The sequence below is a fragment of the Oncorhynchus kisutch genome, linkage group LG2 (assembly GCF_002021735.2).
Source record: "Oncorhynchus kisutch isolate 150728-3 linkage group LG2, Okis_V2, whole genome shotgun sequence".
Taxonomy (NCBI): Eukaryota; Metazoa; Chordata; class Actinopteri; order Salmoniformes; family Salmonidae; genus Oncorhynchus; species Oncorhynchus kisutch.
The window spans coordinates 39,684,385-39,704,620 of record NC_034175.2 but is presented as its reverse complement, the minus strand read 5'-3'; the positions used below and the strand labels follow the sequence as shown (position 1 = coordinate 39,704,620).

Sequence of the window (20,236 nt, the reverse complement as noted above, 5' to 3'; positions counted from 1 at the left end):
TCAAGCATAAATCCGCTATTAGCCTCATGTTCTCCCCATGCTCTATTTGTGTTTCTGAGAAACCACCATATCTTGACAGAACGCACTTTCAAAAAGCTCTTAGAGAAAATCATTTTATTTAGTTTTATTTCACCTTTATCCATTTAGTTCGAAAAATGTAAATGTTGTGTTTCAAATGTTTTTTTTAATAGTACTTTTATTGTCAGGGATAGACATTAAATGAGAGGGAGACAGAGACCCACTGGACACACCACATCATTTCAACATGAATAATATTTGGTTGAGTCATTGATCAATGAGATTACAACCTAGATTCACCCACTCACAGCCAAAAGTTAGTTGAATTTCCAATGTGCTATCACCATGCTTTCAACCATCTTTAAAAGGACAACCAAATTCCAATGGAAAAACGATGTCATATGTTTGGCTTACTTGTCACCCAAATGTCTAAAACTGGGCTTTCGCCCATTTTTTAAAAGCACATCAAAGTTCAAATGGGAATATGATGTCAGATATTTTGTTTATTTATACAACAGATTGTGTTGTCCACTGTGCTTAATCTAGTAGCAAAACCAAATGACCTGGATTGCAGTTGAGATTACGTTAAAAGTACATGGTGCAAGTGATCAATGCCGTTCCAGATTCTACGCATATTACAGCAATTGTGAAGATCTCCACAGACCTGCGACACTCGACGCATGCTATCGTGAACATGCAAGCTTTTATATGATTACATAACTTTTATAGTTTCCGAAACCTCAATATGGTTACTGAATGGATGTGGATGTGTTATTCGTTTTAAGGTTGAATGTTAGATGACTTAATATTATATAATTGTGTTTGGTTGACAACGCAACCAAATATCATCATTTTAAGGAGATGTATCTACTGCTGTCCATCTGAGCAACTGGCTTAGCCCTATTCTTTAAGTTCGATTTTTGCTTGAGATGGTGACGTGAATCAAACACCAACTATTAATTTGAAAACCAACAAATGAAAGCTAGTCAATGGTACAGATGGCACTATCCAAGCAGAAGATATCGCATTCAAATGTTGATATCTGGTTGCGTTGTCAACCAAACACAATTCAATAGTATTAAGTCATCAACCTTAAACTGAGTATCACATCCATGGCCATATTGAGGTGACTGAAACTATAAAAGTCATGTTATACAATTCAATATCCTACAATTTTAAATCAATCAGAGCTTGAAACACTAAGCCTATGTGTTGTAAAAAAAAAATTTATTTAAACAATAGCTGATGACTTTTAGTCCTAAATAGAATCATTTGACATTTGAGTGATTAAAGTATGGTCACATTTCATTTGCTCTGTTAAACCTACCTTTTTGGCATGTCTTCGACAGCAACAGTAAATCTATTTTTTATGTGGAGATTACTCCACAATCATTCTCACTATAGTGCATTGGTATTAGTCAGTGACAAAAATAGCTAAGCAAGGCTGGGTAGGCTTAAAATCCTGGATGGGAGACCAAAGGGTAGCTGTAGATAGATCAATTCTCCAGTAGGAGGTGCTGCCCAGCCTATATACACTGCTCAAAAAAATAAAGGGAACACTAAAATAACACATCCTAGATCTGAATTAATGAAATATTCTTATTAAATACTTTTTTCTTTACATAGTTGAATGTGCTGACAACAAAATCACACAAATTAGCAATGGAAATCAAATGTATCAACCCATGGAGGTCCACAGGTGGAAGGGGGGGGGGGGCTTACAGCCCAACACTGTGCAGGACATTTGGGATTTGCCAGAGAACACAAAGATTGGCAAATTCGCCACTGTCGCCCTGTGCTCTTCACAGATGAAAGCAGGTTCACACTGAGCACATGTGACAGTCTGGAGACGTTCTGCTGCCTGCAACATCCTCCAGCATGACCGGTTTGGCGGTGGGTCAGTCATGGTGTGGGGTGGCATTTCTTTGGGGGGCCGCACAGCCCTCCATGTGCTCGCCAGAGGTAGCCTGACTGCCATTAGGTACCGAGATGAGATCCTCAGACCCCTTGTGAGACCATATGCTGGTGCGGTTGTCCCTGGGTTCCTACTAATGCTAGACCTCATGTGGCTGGAGTGTGTCAGCAGTTCCTGCAAGAGGAAGGCATTGATGCTATGGACTGGCCCGCCCGTTCCCCAGACCTGAATCCAATTGAGCACATCTGGGACATCATGTCTCGCTCCATCCACCACATTGTACCACAGACTGTCAGCACATTCAACTATGTAAAGAAAAAAGTATTTAATAAGAATATTTCATTCATTCAGATCTAGGATGTGTTATTGTAGTGTTCCCTTTATTTTTTTGAGCAGTGTATTTTTTCTTCTGATTGGATATAACCTTAAAGATCTGACATTGTTTTAAGGGTACAAATTCAACATATTTTATATAAGGTTTGTCTATGTTGAAAATTGGTTACCATGATATAATCCTGTGGTTGAAATGTTACCCTCAAAACAACAGTGTAAGTTAAATACGTTGACAAATTACAATGAAACCGCTTTGATTCAACAAGTTTGTGCCCAGTAGAAGTGCAGTGGGACCGGGTTTAGATCGCATGCAGGCAGGGGCCTGCATATGTCAAGCGGTGGAGACAGCAGTAGCATAATATTGCAGAGAATTCAGGGGGTTAGCCCACACCAGAATTCAAACCCAGGTCCAGCGACTGTCAACCCAACACATTAGCAGTTTTGCTAAGAGATTCAAATATCGTGTGTGTGTGTGTTTCAGATCCAATACAAAGCCTACCCTCTGCTCATGGCCGGGGTCATCTCCACTAGCCTCAGAGAGGAGCGTCGTATCATCGCCTCAGCCAACTTACCGGAACCGGTGTGTCACTCTGTTATGTCACCAGGAAACCTCCATGATTTTCCCCCTCTTATCTTTCTTTCCTCAAAATACCTGGGAAAACAGAGGCAGGAAGACTAAAGTGCAACCGAAAGGCCTGTGTGTGTGCATACAGATGTAGCATCTTAATTTGATCACCCTGTTGCTGGAGAATATTCTCACAATGCAGGAAATGTTAAACTTGTAGTGTATTTGAGGTTTTAAAAGGCTTCAAAAGTTTGTCATGATCCTTTACAAAAAATGTATCGACCCCATTTAATTATAATCCACATAATAATTTGCATCCTGTTGCTGCAGGATTATTTTCCTGCTGTAGGAAACTGGCTCAAATTTTAAGATCCTATGTGTGTGTGTGGTTAACCTCTATCTTCTTGACAGGGCCCATTGGAGAAGTCTGTACAGAATTCTGTGGCCTTCGAGAGACAGAAGAACATGGACAACAGGGTGGTCATGATCAGGAGTAGTGTGCAGATGCTGGACCTGGCAGTGAAATGTCTAGAGGACATGCAAGATGACTTTGACTTACGCTTCAAAACTACCCAGTCTCGAGGTCAGCTATCTGGCCAATCTGAAATCAACTTCCAGCTCCTATCCCCTATGGAATCCCCTAAGATCTGAGATGATTTGATAGCTCTCGTATAATATCGGATAGCTGTAAGTAATATGGCAATAGCTGTGTCTTACCCTCTGGTGGCCTGATGTGGTGGAATGATTGAATAACTAAGGGTAAGACTTTACTTAAGCCCTGCAGGTGTAATGCATTATGATGCGGGTTATAATGCACTGTAAGACTTATCGTGAGCATATAGGCTTAAAATGGGCAATTTGGGATTTGAAAAACAACATAGCGATCACCACCTTTTTGTTATATTCTTCAATAATCAATGGCTATACTGCATTAATTTGAAAGTCTCTAAAAATGTACATACAAATCCCAGATTGCCCCTTTAAAGTGTTACCAAAGTTGTTATCCCCCCCCCCCCCGCTGTCATATTAGATGTGCTTGTGTCCCTCAGATCCGGCGGACAGGAACACAGAGGGGATGGAACAGGAAGTGACCCGACTGCAGGAGATTCTCAACAACCTGGACTTTAAGAGGAAGGTGTGGGGACACTGTAACATGCATACATTTACATAAACCAGCAATCAGCTATGTTTGTCAGCTGCACCTTTTTACTCTCTATGGCTGTAAACAGTCAAAGCCCTTATCTGCGAGCCCTTATCTGGGAGTGAATATGCATTTATTTGAATTGGTTGCCACCATTTGCCATTTATAACTGTGTTAGGTACTTATGCAATTGCTGTCTGATGCAGTTTAAGTCTATACAACTCTATGAATATTTATCTACAGTATATAGATACGATTGTTAAAGATTTTCCTTTTTTGGGGCCTGCGACATGTGCAGCGCACCGAGGCATCAAGCACAATACTGCAAGTTTGATGTAACACTGCAAAACAGTTCAGTGAGTTACGATATCAAAAAATATTAATTGAATTTGCTTTGGGCTTATACTACTTACATCAATTAGTGCATACATAATCATATGAATTGGCCCCAGTGGGAATCGAACCCACAACCCTGGCGTTGCGCGCACCATGCACTTGCCAACTGAGTCACAGCAGTTCCAGACCAGCATTGAGATTTTATTGTTCCACCACAGGAGATCCTGTCTAAAATGAGTGACGTGATAAAAGAGATTGACGCTCTGATAGCCTCCCAGCTGAACCCAGAGCTGATGGAGTGGAAACGCAGGCAGCAGATCAACTGTATAGGTGGCCCACTGCTCACTGGACTGGATCAGCTCCAGAACTGGTAAAACGCACATGTGCAGGAATGTATGCACACGCACATATACCGTACACACACACAGAATCTTAAGGGATGGGCAATTCCAGTCCCCGAGGGCCTGATTGGTGTCAGTTTTTCCCCAGCCCCAACAAACACACCTGACTCCAATAATCACCTAATCATGATCTCCAGTTTAGAATGCAATTTTGATTAATCAGCTGTGTTTGCTAGGGATGGAGAAAAAGTGGGACGCCAATCAGACACTGTTCTTAACTAATAACTCAATCCTAAAACACAGTAACTTGGGACCGCTCTCTCTCTCTCAGGTTTACTCTGGCGGCCCAGAGTCTGTTCCAGATGAAACGTCAGCTGGACAAACTGGGAGAACTTATCCTGAAGGTGACCTATGCGAGCGACCCCATCTCCTTGCAGAGACCGCAGCTGGAGGAGCAGGTCAAATACCTCATCGACCACCTCATCAAAAGGTACTAACCTCAACAAAACCACACACCTCTGGTCAGATATCTACCCTTATCTAACTAAATGCATATGTCAGACTCTACTTTAGAGTGGGTGGCGCACCAGTTTAAACAAAGCATAAACTGTCTGCCAGTCTCCCTTTGGTTAAATGACCACGCTTGTGAATTTAGAAAGGCTGAACGTAAAGGGAAGGCCTGCAAACTTTAGGATGCAACCACACTTGTAAATACAAATAATTTTATAAAATATCCATCACAAAATAATTATCCCCAAAAAACTGGACGCATAGGGACGCATTAATGGTCTTGTTGACAGGGAAATGGACTTGACTTATATTGCCTCCACCCAAATCTAGGTGGTGTACACAACTGCTCTCGTGCTATTGTCGTTCTCTTGTGTGTCATCCTTTGTGCAATGTCCACAGCTCATTTGTGGTGGAGAAGCAGCCATGGATGCCAACCCACCCCCAGAAACCTCTCATCATCAAGACCGGGGTGCAGTTCACCACCAAAGTCAGGTACAGTATGTGTATCAAGATGCAACACAACTCAATTGTGATTATCAATTTGTTGTGTGTGTGGGTGCATATTAAATGTGTGTTTTTAGTCAGTATTTCTGTTTTGATCACGTTGTATATCCAGATTGCTGGTCAAACTCCCAGAGGTGGATTATCAACTGAAAGTGAAGACTATATTTGACAAGTAAGACATCCGCAAAAGCATTTTAATCTCCATCTTTTAGCCAATGTTTGTACACTGGTGACAATGTAACACATATTGTGGCACATTCACTTTGAAGGGTGAGCGAACCAGTGGTTGCTCTTTGCAAGCTCTGTTACACATACTGTGTGTGAACATGTCACGGATATACTGTGTTCTATAAACAATGTTTCATAGACATCCATTAGCAAGCTGGCACTACAATACGGAGTAATTTAGCTTTTTTTCTATATTATTTCCCCCTGTGTGTAGGTACCTCCCCCCTGGCAGAGTGTGAGTATACTTGTGTGGGCTGTTCAGTGGGAATTTCCTTCTACTGTTATTTAGGACAATATCAAGTGACGTGTGTGTGTGTAGCGATGAGGTAGAACAGTCACCAAAAAGAACGATACGAGAAGCCATTTTTGATTACAAATCAGATGACTCGGTTTAAATTATCGGAATGACCCGTTGCCTGGAATTCACCTGGAAATTGAGTTGTTTTTACCTCTGCATGCGTTTGCCATGTATCTTAGCTCATTTTGTGTGTGTGTGTGTGTGTGCTTAGTTCAGACTATTAACTGTGGCTTTACCGAATCCCTCTCCCTTCAGACATTGTCAGTTCTTCATCCTGACTTCCACCACCAAAGTAATGGACGTGGAGGAATCGTCTAATGGCTGTCTATCTGTAGAGTTCAGACACTTGGTAATCTCTCACCTTCACTGTCCCCACTAACATATTCATAATAATTTCAAAATCCAATCTGTTAATCCACAGGTTTAGTGAAACATTTTAGTGGACTCAAAACTGATTTGGTCCAGTGGGGCTGGCTGCAGCAGCCATACTGGACGTATGCAACGGTTTGCAGTGACCCTGTTATATTGCAAAAATGATTTATTATGATTGCTCTGGCCTAGCTGTACATGAAATTGTATGAATAGTTCATTTTATTATTAATTTCTGTATATCTATCTTCAGCAGCTGAAAGAGAAGAAATATGTTAACGGTACAAAGGTGAACGAGGTGAGGGGAAATATGACAGTTGAACAGTCATTTTTGTTTCTCCCTAAATGATGGTCAGTGACTCAAGCCTATCAAAAGGTTACACTCTAGCACAGTGAACTTTAGGAAAGCTTGACCTTTGAAACTTGACCTTCAGATTTGTTTGCGGTTGACACTAGTTTCCACAGCCACAAACTCAAAAACGCTGCCTATTCCTTCTTAAAATCTGATTTGAAACCTAACAGTAACCACACTGCTAACCTTATGCCTTAAATTAAGCAAATATTTGTATTATGAATTTTTGCGATATAGCCAAATTTGACTGGTTACTAGTGCAAACATTTTTGTTTTCCATGTTAGCCTTTTTAGAAATGCTTTGGGGAGAAACTAAGTCTTTAAATGACAACTACAAAAAATATAAATTCTGGTCAACCAGAGGTCATTTAATTAAAGTTATTGGACACTGAGGTGAATTAAGAGTTTAATCATTCCGATTTATTTAGAGGTAAATTACTTTCCCTGAGGTGATATCTTTTAAAAAACACAACTCAAACACTTCCATTAAGGAAAAGTAGTTGCTTTCTTAAAACGGTAGAGGGCAACATTACCATGGTTTGAAAGTTTTCCAATCAATTTGAAGTGATTTTTTTTTTTTTTTTTTACTCCTTTTCAGGACAATAGTGTTTGTTTGTATACGTTTCGAGATGGCACCATCATTTTACCGCAGATGAAAAACATTGTTTACTCTATCTGAGTAAAAAAAAAATCATAGATAAACTCATTTTTGTATATATTTCTTATTTGACCTTTTTTTTTTATTCACATGACTCAACAAAACTCAGGGCAAAGCCTTCCCAGACAATGCTCTTAGGATACAGGATCCTTATTTCATCCAGAAATGTACTTAATGAATGCCACTATCAACTTAGCCCGATTACTCATATACTGAAGAGAAAATATCATTACTTCATAGGAGATGGTTTTCCCAGCCTTGTTATGGAATGCTGTTCTTTGTTAAATAGGACAAATTCCTTATCCTTGTTGATAGTTTGTCATTGAAATGTATGACACCTTTTTAGTGGGTCACTCACTGAACAAAAATGGTTTTGTAGCCCTTGGCTATTGTATTTAATGTGTTCTGAGGAAAAGGTTTAGTAAAGTGTGTGTATTCTGCTGGTTCCAGGGTCCTCTCTCTGTGACGGAGGAGCTCCACTCCCTCAGCTTCGAGGCCCAGTTCAACATACAGGGCATTCACATCGACCTGGAGGTCTGTCAGTCTACACACTCCTTCACACATCCTGAATACGACACACACACATTCTTACAATACTCCACATATAGTCCCTCACACACGCCTTAGAACCCCCACATAGCATAAATTGTCAGTTATTATTAGTCCTTGTTTAATGTTAAGGAATATGTTATGTAGTTTAGGTCTTAGGAGCATGACTAGATACTGTCGTGTCTTTACTATCATTAACTGAAGACTGTTTTTTATCAAAGATTCTCTGTAATTAGTTACTATGCGATCAACTGATTAATCACATAACTAATTAACTAGGAAGTCGGGGCACCAAGGAAAAATATTCAGATTACAAAGTTATCATTTCCTAAAATAACTTTTCAGATATTGTATCTGATCAATTAGTCTTCGAATTAATGAATTATTTACTTTACCTCACGTTAGTCTCATTCCAAACGTCGTAAGTTGTTGGTTATCTGCATGAACCCAGTCTTCACTATGAGTCATCCATACATCAATTGTCTTAAATAATTGATTTATTACTAAGTAATTCACAGAAATGCATAAACAAACAAAGGTAAATGTAATGATAGGAGGATGTGCCCTAGTGTGCTAAACCAGGCATGGTGGCTTGTTAGACAAAGGAGAAGTGTGTCGTCTTGATCGTTGGTGAAAAGTCTTTCTTTTGTAGAATTGTCAGCCTCTCTCACTCTCTCTCTCTGTCTTGGTTAGAGGGGATAGTTCAAAGTGACATTCGTTATAGAATGGATGTTTTGGCGGTTGTCGTTCTTTGCGTTCAATGATACCGAATTCCTAGCTGCAGACTAGTAATTAATATCAAAGACATGTTCTCATTCTGTCAGTATCGATAGTTTAAGAGTTTAACCACGTGGTATGGTTAAAAGATTCTGCAACCTTTAGCCATCTCGTAATTGAGGTAAGCACGGTCTGGTGATCATTTCTCAAAGTTGGGTTTTAATCGGAATGGCATAAAAGGGCTGTCCCAGGATGTCTGACCCTAACTGGGCTCAGGGGCGGTACTCTGATTTAGTTCAAATCCAATTCCCTTTTTGAGTTTTCCTTCATTAAACAGTCCCAAATCACATTGTAAAATTGTGTAAACAGTATCATACTCACTCATTCATCTTATACAACAATTAGATGTAAACCTTATATCTGGGGCTATTATATAAACAGTGTTATGGTAATGTGGCCACACCGTCTCCCATGAGCTTCCCAAGTTGTGACAAACGGACCAGTTCGTAGCTGGATTCTTCACCGATCTTTTACACATTCTCCGGAACATGAAATTTGTTCGTACCTCAAGTTCTGTGAGGCGGAAGGATTTCCTTTGTCTCCATGAAAAACGACTCTCTATAACTGTGTGTCCATGAGGTCTTCTCAGGAATTTACGACCTCTGACCACAGCAGCCTAGTTGAAGGAGGCAAGGGGGAGGCAGGGAGAGGGAGATGGGCTTGCTATACCCAAAGAGGCCAACGTCATGACAATACTTCAACCCTCCATCCCCAGGGGGCAGCACCAACCGGGTCTAAATGCTGAGCCAAGCCTTTATAAGCCCACAAGTGCAGGCAATCAAGGTGTTTGTCAGTCAGAGCTGTGAGGCTGCTTGTTTCTTTGGTGGACATGAGGCCTTTCGTTTGGTGTAGAGTCTGTTCGGGTATGCCTGTCTCTAGTTTTCCCTTTTTCATGTTTATTTTTGTCACCATCTGAACAAATGATAATCTGCTTGGCCTGGCTGACCAAGAGGTCAAGACGGAGCTGGCCCTGAACTCTGTATTTTTGCTGTCTCCTGGGTACATGCATTCAATACCTGGTCGCATATGCTTACTTCACATATTAATGCACACAGTCAGGTTACAGAACAATTAGTTAAGCCTAGGGCCCATAGACCCAGCAAGTAACGGTAGGATGTCTATTCAGTTCCGTAAAGGCAAGCATATACTTTCTGTGTGCAGTCAGGTCCATAATTATTGGCCTCCTTGCAGGCTCAATAAAATGGAAACATTTATATTTTATACTAATACAATTGCTCAATACAAGTTGAGTTAACTAATTATTGGCACCCCTGTTTTCAGTACTCGAGCACTTTACCCTTGCAAGGATAACGCAGCATTTAAAAAACCTGTTTTATGAGATTGGAGAACACATTGGGAGGGATCGTGTGTGTGTGTGTGTGTGTCTCTCTCTCTGCAGACCTGCTCTTTTCCTCTGGTGGTCATCTCTAGTGTTAGCCAGCTGACTGGAGGCTGGGCCTCCATCATGTGGTACAACATGCTGACTGACGAGCCCAGGGTGAGCTGACGACACACACTACCATTGTTTTAGGTGTTATCTTTTATTATGCTCTCTAACCCTCCCCCTCTGCCTTTCTCACTCTCTCTCTCAAAATTCAATTCAAGGGGCTTTGTTGGCATGGGAAACATATGTTAACATTGCCAAAGCAGGTGAATAGATCATATACAAAAGTGAAATAAACAGTAGATGAAAAGTAAACATTGCACTTTAAGTTCCAAAAAAATAGACATTTCAAGTGTGTGTATGTGTGTATATATATATATATATATATATATATATATATATATATATATATATATATATATATATATATATATTACACACCACACAAATTGTTAAAGTAGAATAGGGAAAATAAATAAATATGGGTTGAATTTACAACAGTGTTTGTTCTTCACTGGTTACCCTTTTCTTTTGGCAACAGGTCACAAATCTCGCTGCTATGATGGCATACTGTGGTATTTCACCAAGTGGATATGGGGGTTGTTTTTGAATTCTCTCTCTAGAACCCGGACTTCTTTGCCAGTCCTCCGCGGGCCAGTTGGGGCCAGCTCTCTGAAGTGCTGAGTTGGCAGTTCTCGACTTTCACTGGGCGGGGCCTCAACAGGGAGCAGCTGTGCATGCTGGGAGAGAAACTCATGGGTACAGCAGCCTAGTTGTACACATTTCATTAGAGCATAAAACTCTTGGCATACATGCCCAGTTCATGAGGAACGGCGAACAGTCGCAAGTATTTTCAAGTTTGACAGAATAGTAATATTAATGATCAGATATTTGTTTAGAATCTCTGACTTCCAAGTATGAAATCGTTCTATATTATCTAAGGATTGTTATTTTTGTACAATAATAGCTGAATATTTATAGTGTATAAAATGTGTACTGGTTAGTTGATATTCAGAATTATGACTAATCTTCACTGTAGGTCAGCAAGCCTCTCACAATGAATGTCAGGTATCCTGGTCCAAATTCTGCAAGGTAGGTCCAGCAGTCCTACCAATTCCTATAGTCCTACTACTGCAAGTCTTAAACACAGGTGGATGATGTCATGTCTTAGTAACAAATACTCCCTTTATGTAGAAGCTTTCATATACATACTCTACTGTCATTCTCCATCTTGACGGGATTGACTTTTTCATTTCAGCTCCTAGTGGAGTCCTTCTCCAACAAAAAAATCACCTCACTTCCCCTTAACCTACTTCCAGTGGTCAAAGTAAATTGCTAAATGTTTATGGCATTTTTCAGTATAAAGATAAGGGTAATTCTCATCTCTTTCCCATTCCGTCTGCTTTTTCCAGGAGAATATTCCTGGGAAGCCTTTCAGTTTTTGGATGTGGCTGGATTTCATCCTGGAGCTCATCAAGAAGCACCTGCTTCCCATCTGGAACGACAAGTGAGACTTGTGGCCTGTCCAGAAACAACCCCAATCCCCTTAGGCCAGGGCTGGCGTGCCCATTAAGAAAGATTAGGTGGCCGCCTAGGGCTGCAGATTGACGAGGGTGGCATTTTGCTAGCTAAACTCGCCAAGAAGACGCACTTCCAACAACGCATAACACCTCACATAATTCTGCCCCAAAACAATTAACTTTTCTCACCCATTGTCATATGGGCTATTTAGGTGAGTGCTGATTCCACCCAATGATAAGCAGCACTTACTTTGCCAAAGGCAGGGACCCAAAAATATTTAGCTTGCCAACGCCCAGCTCGCCTAACCAGGGCGCTGTTGGAGAGATGCAGCGCTGTGGCGCTCCACCCACGAGCGCTCTGTAGTAGCATTTGTGGTTTTTCTGTAGCCTAGACCGGAGAACAAATTCATGTCATGTGACAGACACTTTTTACATCATTAAATGGCACCCCATATAATTTTTTTTTTTAAATGTGCTTTGATGAAAATATGACTTAACATTTTAACAAACACCATAGCCTAAAAACAGGACCGGTCCAAATAAAATGGACAATATTAAACTAGACTACTCACGACTGCTAAATTATCATGATAATCAATGATTTCACGTTGGTATTAAGTCATTTTTTTTTTTTTTTTTTTTGCTGAGCTGATTCATGGCGAATACTGCATTTCCCAGTGTGTAAAAACATCAATTATCATTGCAAATTGACTCCAGATAACTCCTGATGTAACTTGGGTAGCTGATATTCAGATCTTAAATAGGCAAAATGATTATAGCCTAGTCTTAACCTTTTGTCAGGAATCAATCAAGCCAATGCAACTACCTGTTTTACAAACGGTAGTCGTCATAGAACTGTATAGCGGGCCGACAATGTAGGCCTACACTTCTAGTTTTGCGGGAATCGGGAAATGAATCATTTAGGTTCAGTTCCATTCATTTAATCTATTTACTCAGAGGGCTTTAGAAGAGTGTACTTCATTACGTTAGTGGTGTTTCTGCATAATGTAACTGATGGTGTGGTTTGCTTGTGCTTCCTTCAGCTGCATCATGGGCTTTGTCAGTAAGGAGACAGAGAGGGCCTGTTTGAAGGACAAGGAGCCTGGGACATTCCTGCTGCGCTTCAGTGAGAGCCACCTGGGTGGGATCACTTTCACCTGGGTGAAGCAGTCCGACAGTGGTGAGGCCCGCTCGGTTGTCAATTACTGTGGCGACGTGAGAAATTGACCTTGAAGAGGCTATATGGAACTTTTGCATCTGCTCTTGAGCCAAAAAGGGGTCCCCTTTCATGGAGATAAATATTGTCCAGAAAGGACCTCATTAGACATAAAGGGTCACACTTCCCCACACCATTTCCTAAAACAAATTATTTGTGTGGTTTCATAACATATGAATCCATTTATCTTATCTGAACCATGCGGTTAACATTGAAATCCCAAAATTTGACGTAAACAATTAGCACCTAAACTTTCAGTGTCTTAAAATGTATTCTGTCAACATCCAACTCTGATTGGCTCTTTGGTTGTGTCTGTCAACAGGAGAGGCTAAATTAATCTCAGTGGAGCCGTACACCAAATCACGCCTCAGCGCTCTCCCGTTCGCCAACATCATCCGGGACTACAAGGTCATCGCAGACGGAGAGGTCCCTGAGAACCCGCTCAAGTTCCTCTACCCCGGCATCCCCAAAGACGAGTCCTTCAGACGACATTACAACAGTCAGCAGAGCAAAGGCAAGATGGTTACCAAGACACGTTTATGATAGAGGGGTTTGACTTGTACTTTAGATATAGGAATTGTGACCACCTAGGTTCCAGCAAGTTCTCTGTGAATGAAAGTATGTTATGGGGAGTGCAACATTTTCTCATTGTTTTGTGGGGATGTTTACGTGTGGTACCTAGTTACTGGGGAGGGGACAGGGGGCTGGTTGGTACACAACATGCAATTATCAATGGTTGTTTACTAAAATGCCTATATTCTCTTTTTATCTTCTTGCAGTCTTTCCATATATATCATCTACATGGATCCCCATCTCCACTTTGCAGTGCGTACACAACAGTTTGTTATTATCTTCTAATTTGAGCAGACCAGACAATGCATGCAGACCTGCACCAAAGATGTGTATTTAAAATATATATATATAAGATACTTTTGTGTATATATAGTGTGTGGAACACCCCTTCAAATTAGTGGATTTGGCTATTTTAGCAACACCCGTTGCTGACAGGTGTTTCAAATTGAGCGCACAGCCATGCAATCTCCATAGACAAACATTGGCAGTAGATTGGCCTTACCAAAGAGCTCAGTGACTTTCAACGTGGCACCGTCATAGGATGCCGCTTTTCCAACAAATCAGTTCGTCAAATTTCTGCCTTGCTAGAGCTGCCACTGTAAGTGCTGTTATTGTGAAGTGGAAACGTCTAGGAGCAACAACCGCAAAGTGGTAGGACACACAAGCTGACAGAACGGGACCGCCGAGTGCTGAAACGCATAGCGTGTAAAAAATCGACTGACTCGGTTGCAACACTTACTACAGAGTTTCAAACTGCCTCTGGAAGCAACGTCAGCACAGGTACTGTTCACCGGGACCTTCATGAAATGGGTTTCCATGGCCCAAGCAGCCGCACACAAGCCTAAGATCACCATGCACAATGCCAATCGTCGGCTGGAGTGGTGTAAAGCTTGCCGCCATTGGACTCTGATGCAGTGGAAATGCGTTCTCTGGAGTGATGAATTGCGCTTCACCAGCTGGCAGTCCGACAGATGAATATGAGTTTGGCGGATGCCAGTAGAATGCTACCTGCCCCAATGCATCTTGCAAACTAAAGTTTTGTGGCGGAATAATGGTCCGGGGCTGTTTCATGGTCTGGGCTAGCCTTCTTAGTTCCAGTGAAGGGAAATCTTAACACTACAATGACATTCTAGACTATTCTGTGTTTCACCTTTGTTGCAACAATTTGGGGAAGGCCCTTTCCTATTTCAGTATGACAATGCCCTCATGCACAAAGCGAGGTCCATACAGAAATGGTTTGTCGAGATCGGTGTAGAAGAACTTGACTGGCCTGCACAGAGCCCTGACCTCAACCACATCGAACACCTTTGGGATGAATTGCCGACTGCGAGCCAGGCTTAATTGTCCAACATCAGTGCCCTACTTCACCAATGCTCTTGTGGCTAAATGGAAGCAGCAATGTTCCAACATCTAGTGTGAAGCCTTGCCAGAAGAGTTGATGCTGTTATAGCAGCAAAGGCGGGACCAACTCCATATTAATGCCCATTATTTTGGAATGAAATGTTTGACGAGCAGGTGTATACATACTTTTGGTCAGGGGAGGACCATCCTCTGAATTTCTGAAAAATGTGAATAGTGAAACATTAGTTATCCTTTTTAGATAAAACTATACTAAATATATTCACGTCACCAAATAATTTATTGAAACAACGTTTTGCAATAAAGATCTACAGTATCCTCAACAGCACACTGTAGGGTAGCCGGAGAACAGCTAGTTTACGTCCTTCTCTAGGCACATTGACTTGAATACAAAACCTAGGAGGCTCATGTTTCTCATCCGCTTCCATAGACTTACACAGTAATTGTCAACTTCTGGAGGATGTCCTCCAACCTATCAGAGCTCTTGTAGCATGAACTGACATGTTGTCCACCCAATCAAAGGATCAGCGAATAAATCTAGTACTAAAAGCATAAGCTACAGCTAGTTAGCACTACAGTGCATAACATGTGGTGAGTAGTTGACTCCAAAGACTATAGTTGAACAGTTTTGAAATCCATTTCTTAAATAAAGTGAGGGCTAGAGAGCTAGCTTTTATTTCTTTACAATTTTTTTCAGTTAACTAGCGGATGCAGCTAGCTAGTTTAGCCTACTGAAACACCCGGTTGAAACAGAGGGATGCTATGTTAGCTAGCTATGGCTATCCAACACTGAAACTCTTCTCCACTGCTGCCGCCCCCAGTGCCTAACCTCCCTCCCCAGAATCCCCCCCCATGTCCCCTGGGATGTTTGACGTACTCACAGCACCTAAGCCCCTTGGAGATTGAGACTGTCGTGAGTACAGTAACCCCCCCCTCCACCTAAAAGACACACTGCAGCTAGCTAGCCTAGCCCCATACTGTAGACCTATCTACTGTAGCCAACTCATTCATCATTGCAGAGACGCAGTTGTGCTTCTCTAAGCCAGTCTCCAAATAACAATGGACTGAACCTGCTGAAATTCGATAATCTTATATTTTATTTGCATTGTCCTAAGTTAAGCATTTGTCTGACTTTTACTTCCCTATTATACAGATGAGTTCTCCGTACTCCGAATAACACAAGATGACCTGCAGAGTATGCCAAGTTTACGACTCGTGTTCCACTGAGGGTCACTGGATGTGGCATTTTCTCTTACATCTGATCACAATATATTGCTCTTCTATCCAACTGCTAGTATTGTCTTTGAGCCCATTGTCATGAATACAAACGTATAATGTTGGCAGTGTAAAGTAGATATTACATGCAGTGGTATATCACTTCTCATAAAAGATATGTATTTAATTGTGTGTATTCTGAAATGTCTTGTATTATGTGGCACTAATGTTAGCCTATTGTTGGACTGTGTCTTAAACTTCTCTATCACTAACCAAGGTTTGGACAAAGAATAAATGTTTATTATCCCATTCTTTTTCATTAGTTTAGCTACCAATTTGATATTTTTGCACTAAGAGCCCAAGGCCTCTCGAGTAGAAAAAGGGTTAACTACATATGATTTCCCCTATTGTCTTTACTACTGAGTAGAATATAACCTATAGATAGCCATGATCAACAGTCAGAGGATGGATAAAATATTGTACTGGACAAAGCAATATTTTTTTCATCAGCTTTTCTCTCCTTGAATATGTGGAATAGTAATTTGTTTTTATTAATTGACTAATGACTGCTTATCAGATTGTAACCCAGGATTCGATTACTAATTTTGCTGTCTAAAATTTAACACGTAAACAAATTTCCAAGTAAGATTTTTGTTTTTTTGTCATGCTCTTCAGAAGCGCAACGTTTCCTCACATGTTGAAATATTTCGTGAATGATTCAAATGCAGATGTGCCGATTCATATGTCAATACCCGATTCTCATTTTCTCTTGCCATTTTTTTGATCTGCTACATTGTTGGCATCATGTGGCTACTGTACCTCCCTTCTATTGTAGTAAAATGGGAAAGCACCTTGGGCTGTCCATTTAGGTTACGGTTTTGCCTTGAAGGAAGAGGTTGCTTCCTTATTTCACTGATCAGCGGCGCTACAGTAGTTTCTGTCAAGTGTAAACACTAATTTACAGGCTTTATTCGCAAGATAGTGTAGCATGATGCGTTGTAGGCCTACTTTGGGTTTACGGCTTCTTCCAATGGTTTGTGGCACAGGTGGTTTATACACCGCAAAAAAATCTAAACTACCCTTCATCTGTATGAGAACCCGGGGGATTATCATGAATTACACACGACGAAGGCTGTTCTCAAACGCCTGGAGTAAACGGTTGCCAACATACAGTACATACATTTTTTTGACCTTGACAATCAAACCCTTTTTTTTCTATTTAGCCAGAGTCCGATGAATTCATGGGTACCTTTTGTATGTCTGCGTGCAATGTTGAAGGTCGTTTATCAAGCCAATGCTAACTAGCGTTAGCCCAATGATTGAAAGTATACAGAAGCAGCTAGCGTGCTAGAGTGAATAGTTTGGGCAAAAGCCAGTAGTTCAGAGATTCTGAAGTTGCTAGCCAAGCGGACTGGTGGTCCATTTTAAGCAACAACAAAAAAAGGTTGATATGCAGGCTGGCCAACTAAAGCTAACACACAATCACATCAAGCAGCTGTGCATTTTAATTTGTTTGACCTTTTTTTTCTATTTCCATTTCTTTGGATTTATCTCCATAATAATGATGATTTCGCCTGGCTCAGAGAAGCTGTCAGTCTTGTCTGGACACATTAATACAACTGGTGAGTCTATTCCTGGATACTATTAGGTTAAAACCACATTCCAACAATGTATCTATTTCACAACCCACTACTTTTGTGAAATAACATAACTCATTTCTGCATAGGTCGGAGAGGCAGGCTTGCAAGGTTCAGAGTTGGAGGACTCATTGTGGATATGACCCAATTTAGCATGGACATTGCCATTGAGGGCTTCCACCATTTTAAAGTAGTCAACTGAGTTTCTTATGGGTTGGGAGCGATCAGCCAATGATCAGAGCATTGTCTTCCAAGTTGGGTTAACTATGATTTTTAAATGTCTTTAAAATACTGTATATCACCACATTCTAGTGGCCACAAGTCAATGACACAATTTGGTTCAGGACTCCAGCACTGCAAGTGGCAGTAAATCACCAATATTAGCTGTATGCTTTTTTCAAACACAAAATAAGAAAATGTAATACTTCAAAATGGAGATGGCCTCAATGACACTGCGTGCTGTCACAGATGCCATAGTACATTGTTCATTCAAATGGAATTGTTATTGTGAATAACTTGCGGCTATCAACCAACCAGCATCCAAGATCCAAATGTACAGTTTTATAATGACTGTAGCCTATAATGGGACAAAGGACATTCTGATATTGTAATTGATTGACTGTCTGTCTGCATTGTACCGTAATCTTGGCATTAATGTTTTTTAATCATTATCTCTCTTGTAGGCCTATGTTCGATCTTGTAGGCCTCGTCCTAATATTTTAAATATTTCTTAACTCCATTCTTTTACTTTTCGATTTGTGTGTATTGTTGTGAATTGTTTGATATCACTGCACTGTTGGAGCTAGGAACACAAGCATTTTGCTACACCCCAGGAACATCTGCTAAATGTATGTATGTGACCAAAAAATTTGACTTGATTTTGATGGTTTTGCATACGTGATCGAGCTTCTGTGTATGTGTGCCGGGGCAAGGGGCCAAGCTTTTTTTCCCTTGACTTGAGGGATAAAGTTGTATTGTATATATTTCAGAAAGTGATCAAAATAAGAAACAACTCAATAAAAAAATAGGCAGACTAAATCATGATTTATGCACAAAGTGCATTTGAAAAGTATTCAGACCCCTTACTTTTTCCACATTTTTATGTTAGTCTTATTTTAAGATGTATTAAATATATTTTTTTTAAATCTCATCACTCTACACACAGTACCCCATAATGACAATGTGAAAACAGTTTTTTAAAACATTTTTGGAAATGTGTATAAAAAAACAAAACAGAAATACCTTATTTAAATAAGTATTCAGACCCTTTGCTATGAGACTTGAACATGAACTCAAGTGAATCCTGTTTCTATTGATCATGCTTGAGATGTTTCTTCAACTTGATTGGAATTCACATGTGGTAAATCCAATTAACTGGACATGTCTACATAAGGTCCCACAGTTGACAGTGCATGTTAGAGCATAAATCAAGCCATTAGGTCGAAGGAATTGTCTGTAGAGCTCAGAGGCAGGATTGTGTCGAGGCACAGATCTGGGGAAGGTTACCAAAAAATGTCTGCAGCATTGAAGGTCCCCAATAACAGACTGGCCTCCATCATTCGTAAATGGAAGAAGTTTGGAACCACCAAGACTCTCCTTAGAGCTGGCCACCCAGCAAAACTGAGCAATCGGGGGAGAAGGGAAAGAGAAAGGGGATACCTAGTCAGTCAATTGAATCCCTTCAATTGAAATGTGTCTTCCGTATTTAAACCAAACCCTCTGAATCAGAGAAAGACCTTGGTCAGGGAGGTGACCAAGAACTCGATGGTCACTCTGACAGAGCGCCAGAGTTCCTCTGGAGATGGGAGAACCTTCCAGGACAACCTCTGCAGCACTCCACCAATCAGGCCTTTATGGTAGTGGCCAGACGGAAGCCACTCCTAGGTGAAAGGCACATGACAGTCCGCCTGGAGGACCTCAGACTAGGGTGATTGTACACCTTACCACAGGACAAAGACCCTAAGCACATAGCCAAGACAATGCAGGAATAGCTTCTGGACAAGTCTCTTAATGTCCTTGAGTGGCCCACCCAATGCCCGGACTTGAACCCGATCAAACATCTCTGGAGAGACCTGAAAATAGCTGTGCAGTGACGCTCCCCATCCAACCTGACAGAGGTTGAGAGGATCTGCAGAGAAGAATGGGAGAAACTCCCCAATACAGCTGTGCCAAGCTTGTTGCATCACACCCAAAAATACTTGAAGTTGTAATTGCTGCCAAAGGTGCTTCAACAAAGTACTGAGTAAAGGGTCTGAATACTTATGTAAATGTGGTATTTCAGTTTTTTTGTTTTTAATAAATTTGCTAACATTTCTACAAACCTGTTTTTGCTTTGTCATTATGGGGTATTGTGTATAGATTGGTGAGGGGGGGGAACAATTTAATCAATTTTAGAATAAGGCTGTTACAAAATGAGAAATGTCAAGTGGTCTGAATAC

General features: G+C 40.8%; 1 protein-coding gene across 3 annotated transcripts in view; it reads left to right on the top strand.

The window, feature by feature from the left end:
- LOC109865765 (signal transducer and activator of transcription 4-like) overlaps positions 1-18,537 on the top strand; it is a 28,480-nt gene extending 9,943 nt beyond the window's left edge. Inside the window, exons 4-23 of one of the 3 annotated variants that reach the window (XR_002251617.2) lie at positions 2,748-2,846; positions 3,243-3,414; positions 3,881-3,966; positions 4,527-4,678; positions 4,981-5,139; positions 5,559-5,651; positions 5,776-5,835; positions 6,106-6,126; positions 6,445-6,538; positions 6,812-6,856; positions 8,019-8,102; positions 10,294-10,392; positions 10,902-11,037; positions 11,318-11,370; positions 11,691-11,785; positions 12,842-12,978; positions 13,337-13,528; positions 13,794-13,839; positions 16,100-17,783; positions 17,888-18,537. Coding sequence is in view for 2 of the 3 variants with exons in the window: in XM_020454202.2 (XP_020309791.1) it covers positions 2,748-2,846; positions 3,243-3,414; positions 3,881-3,966; positions 4,527-4,678; positions 4,981-5,139; positions 5,559-5,651; positions 5,776-5,835; positions 6,106-6,126; positions 6,445-6,538; positions 6,812-6,856; positions 8,019-8,102; positions 10,294-10,392; positions 10,902-11,037; positions 11,318-11,370; positions 11,691-11,785; positions 12,842-12,978; positions 13,337-13,528; positions 13,794-13,839; positions 16,100-16,103 (1,827 nt within the window). In the remaining variant the exon portion in view is untranslated. Of the gene's footprint in view, positions 1-2,747; positions 2,847-3,242; positions 3,415-3,880; positions 3,967-4,526; positions 4,679-4,980; positions 5,140-5,558; positions 5,652-5,775; positions 5,836-6,105; positions 6,127-6,444; positions 6,539-6,811; positions 6,857-8,018; positions 8,103-10,293; positions 10,393-10,901; positions 11,038-11,317; positions 11,371-11,690; positions 11,786-12,841; positions 12,979-13,336; positions 13,529-13,793; positions 13,840-16,099 lie in introns of all 3 variants that reach the window. The other 2 variants (XM_020454222.2, XM_020454202.2) reach the window with 2 other exon arrangements.
- Positions 18,538-20,236: the final 1,699 nt, after the last annotated feature.